Consider the following 2,769-nt stretch of genomic DNA (forward strand, 5'->3'; position numbering starts at 1 on the left):
GGGGGGGGTCTCAGTTTATCATAACTCGAACGTGTGTTGTTTTATGTTGTTTGGTGGTGTTGTTTTTGGCATCATGTTACTAACTCCAACGTTTCTCCATCTATCTCTCAATGAAATCCCCCTAAAATTATATCAATAGAAACGTGGTTCGTTGTAGAACGTGCATGCAGAAATTCATTAGGAAATATTAATAAATTAAAAAAATATGGGAGATAGAGTGGGGTCACCCTAGAGCCGTCTTGGTTCTTGGGATTTCCCCCGGCACATGTGTCTTATATTTACCTGCGACATTGAAGGGGTTAAAGAAACAATCACCTGTACAAACGGCCACCTCATAAAACAATCACCCTTACAAACGCCTCCTTATAAGACAATTACCTGTACAAACGGCCACCTTATAAGACAATCACCTGTACAAACGGCCGCCTTATAGGACAGTCACCTGTACAAACGGCCACATTACAAGACAGTCACCTGTAAAAACGGCCACCTTATAAGACAACCATCTGTACAAACAGCCACCTTATAAGACAACCACCTGTACTAACAGCCACCTTATAAGACAATCACCTGTACAAACGGCTATTTCCCAACTCCCTGTTGCGTCTGTTTTACATTTTAATTGTACTATCCACCTATCTTAGACAGCCTCTTTCCTCCTCGACATTGAGCGGCCGTCTTAAAAACAAGTCCTAGTTTTCTCGTGACGTAGAAGTAGCAGCAGAGACCTAGCATTGTTAACATTGCTAGGTCTCTGGTAGCGGGTTGGACTCTTGTTGTAGCTAGCCTAGCCACACCGCGCGGCCTTTTTCCGCTCGCACGCGCCCCAATAATTATCGTCGTTTTCAGCCATCATCCCGTTTTTTAGTGGAGGCCTGCGTCCACTGGCCCTGGCAACCCACGGACCGGACCCTGACCCCGCCACCAGCACTCAAGCCCCACCTGCCGACGACCTGTTCCCGGCCATGTTTCCCCAGGACTCCTTCCAGAACGTGTGGCAGAGCGGCATCTGGGAGTTACGCTACCACAACCCCTTGCTCAGAGGGCTACCCAGGGGGCTGTCTGACAGGGCTCCCACCGCGGGGCTACAGAGCCCCAGCCCCAGCCCTAGCCCCAGTTCCAGCCCCGCCCCACCCTGGCTCCTGGGGATCTCCGGATGGGAGGGGTTTGGGGTTTCCCCGCCTAACCCCAGCCCCGCTTTACCGCCACACATCATGTGGTCTGAGGATCTCTTCATGCCTTCGCTTTTCCCGCACAGCCCCACGCCTGCCCACGCCCTGGCCTCTCCTACCACCACTAGCCCACCGCCCACCAACCACCCACGACTCACCGACCCACTACCTGTCAACCCACCACCCACCAACCACCCACCAACCACCAACCACCCTCCACCCACCAACAACCCACCACCCACCAGCTCGTCCTCCTCTAGCTCAGCTGAGACAGACGACGATGATGATGACAAAAGTAAAGCGTGGAAAACTACAGAGGCGCTGATTCTCCTCACCCACCACAGGGGGCCTATGCACGCCGAGCCGTCGTCACAGACAGGTTCAGAGAGCAGCCCGCCTCCCACAAGCACGCAGACGAGCGGGGAGAAAGCGGCCGCAGCTGAGAGCGATAAGGAATCGTCCGCCGGGCGGAATGACGCGCGTGGCAGCGGCAGAGGGAAGGATGAGGGGGAGGTGGTGGAGGAGAAGGGAGTATTCGTACTGCGAACAGCACACTGGAGGGAGACCGATGATGATGACGATGATGATGATGATGATGATGATGATGATGATGATGATGATGATGATGATGGAGATAATATTATTGTCTCTCAAGACGAAGCCGAACGCATTCTCCAACCCCTGCTCCAGCCGGCGGCGGCAGCGGCGGCAGCTTCACGCCCAGCGGCAGAACAAGAGATGCTTTCCTCCAGCGACGACGGGGACGCCGGGACTGCTGGCGGCGGAGAAAAAAAGCCAGCGGCGGCGGCGGCGGAGACTGCGGCGATGTTGAGGGAGACAGGCGGTGGAGATGTCGCGAGTTCTGAGGAGGAGCGCGGCGGATTGAACCCGTCGGCTGCCGTGGCCGTCTCGCTCTCCGCGGCGGTCGTTATCTGCTGCGTGGTCGTCGGCGTCGTGGTCGGCGTGATGGTGAGGAGGCGTCAGTTTGCCGCGCGCGAGAGTGGCGGCGACAACAATAAGTGCAGCTTCATGGGAGTTGGGGAGGGCGGCCTGGATTCGAACCGCGACCTTAAACTGGATGGGCGACTCAACGACTACACTTGTTGGTCGCACATCACCTCTCTCAACGTAGGCGGAGGCGACGGCAGTCACGCGGGCGGAAATTCTCCGCGCGTCAGTAACACGCTGGCGGTTCACAACCCCAACAAGTATTCTCACTTTATGGTGGCAGACAACAAGAACTGAACTCGGAACCTTCCGGAACCCAGCACACAGAGCACAGGGATCTCATAGGACTGGTTTTCTTACTCTTGGGGGCACCTCAGTATTATGATGAGTATATAAGTGTGTTTTTGCCTGTCTGTCTGGCTGTCTATTTGTCGATCCGTCTATCTGTCTGTAAATCTGCCTATTTCTCTCTGTGTGTATATATATATATATGTTCCTCTCTCTCTATCCCTAATTCTCTGTCTCCCCCTGTGTCTCCATTTCTCTCTATATCTCTATATATCTCTGTCCCTCTTTCTCCCTCTCTTCCTCTCTCTCCCTCTCCCTCCCTCTCTCTCTCTCTCTCTCTCCCTCTTTCTCTCTCCCTCTC

General features: G+C 54.3%; 1 protein-coding gene across 1 annotated transcript; it reads left to right on the forward strand.

The window, feature by feature from the left end:
• Window positions 1-868: 868 nt before the first annotated feature.
• Window positions 869-2,417, forward strand: LOC101853912 (proline-rich receptor-like protein kinase PERK9; the record flags this gene model as incomplete). The annotated part of the gene is made up of 2 exons (XM_005113425.1): window positions 869-1,343; window positions 1,863-2,417. Coding segments are annotated over 2 exons (1,030 nt in total), but the record flags the coding sequence as incomplete, so codon positions are not given.
• Between the last annotated feature and the right edge of the window lie 352 nt (window positions 2,418-2,769).

The sequence above is a fragment of the Aplysia californica genome, unplaced genomic scaffold (assembly GCF_000002075.1).
Source record: "Aplysia californica isolate F4 #8 unplaced genomic scaffold, AplCal3.0 scaffold02339, whole genome shotgun sequence".
NCBI lineage: Eukaryota > Metazoa > Mollusca > Gastropoda > Aplysiida > Aplysiidae > Aplysia > Aplysia californica.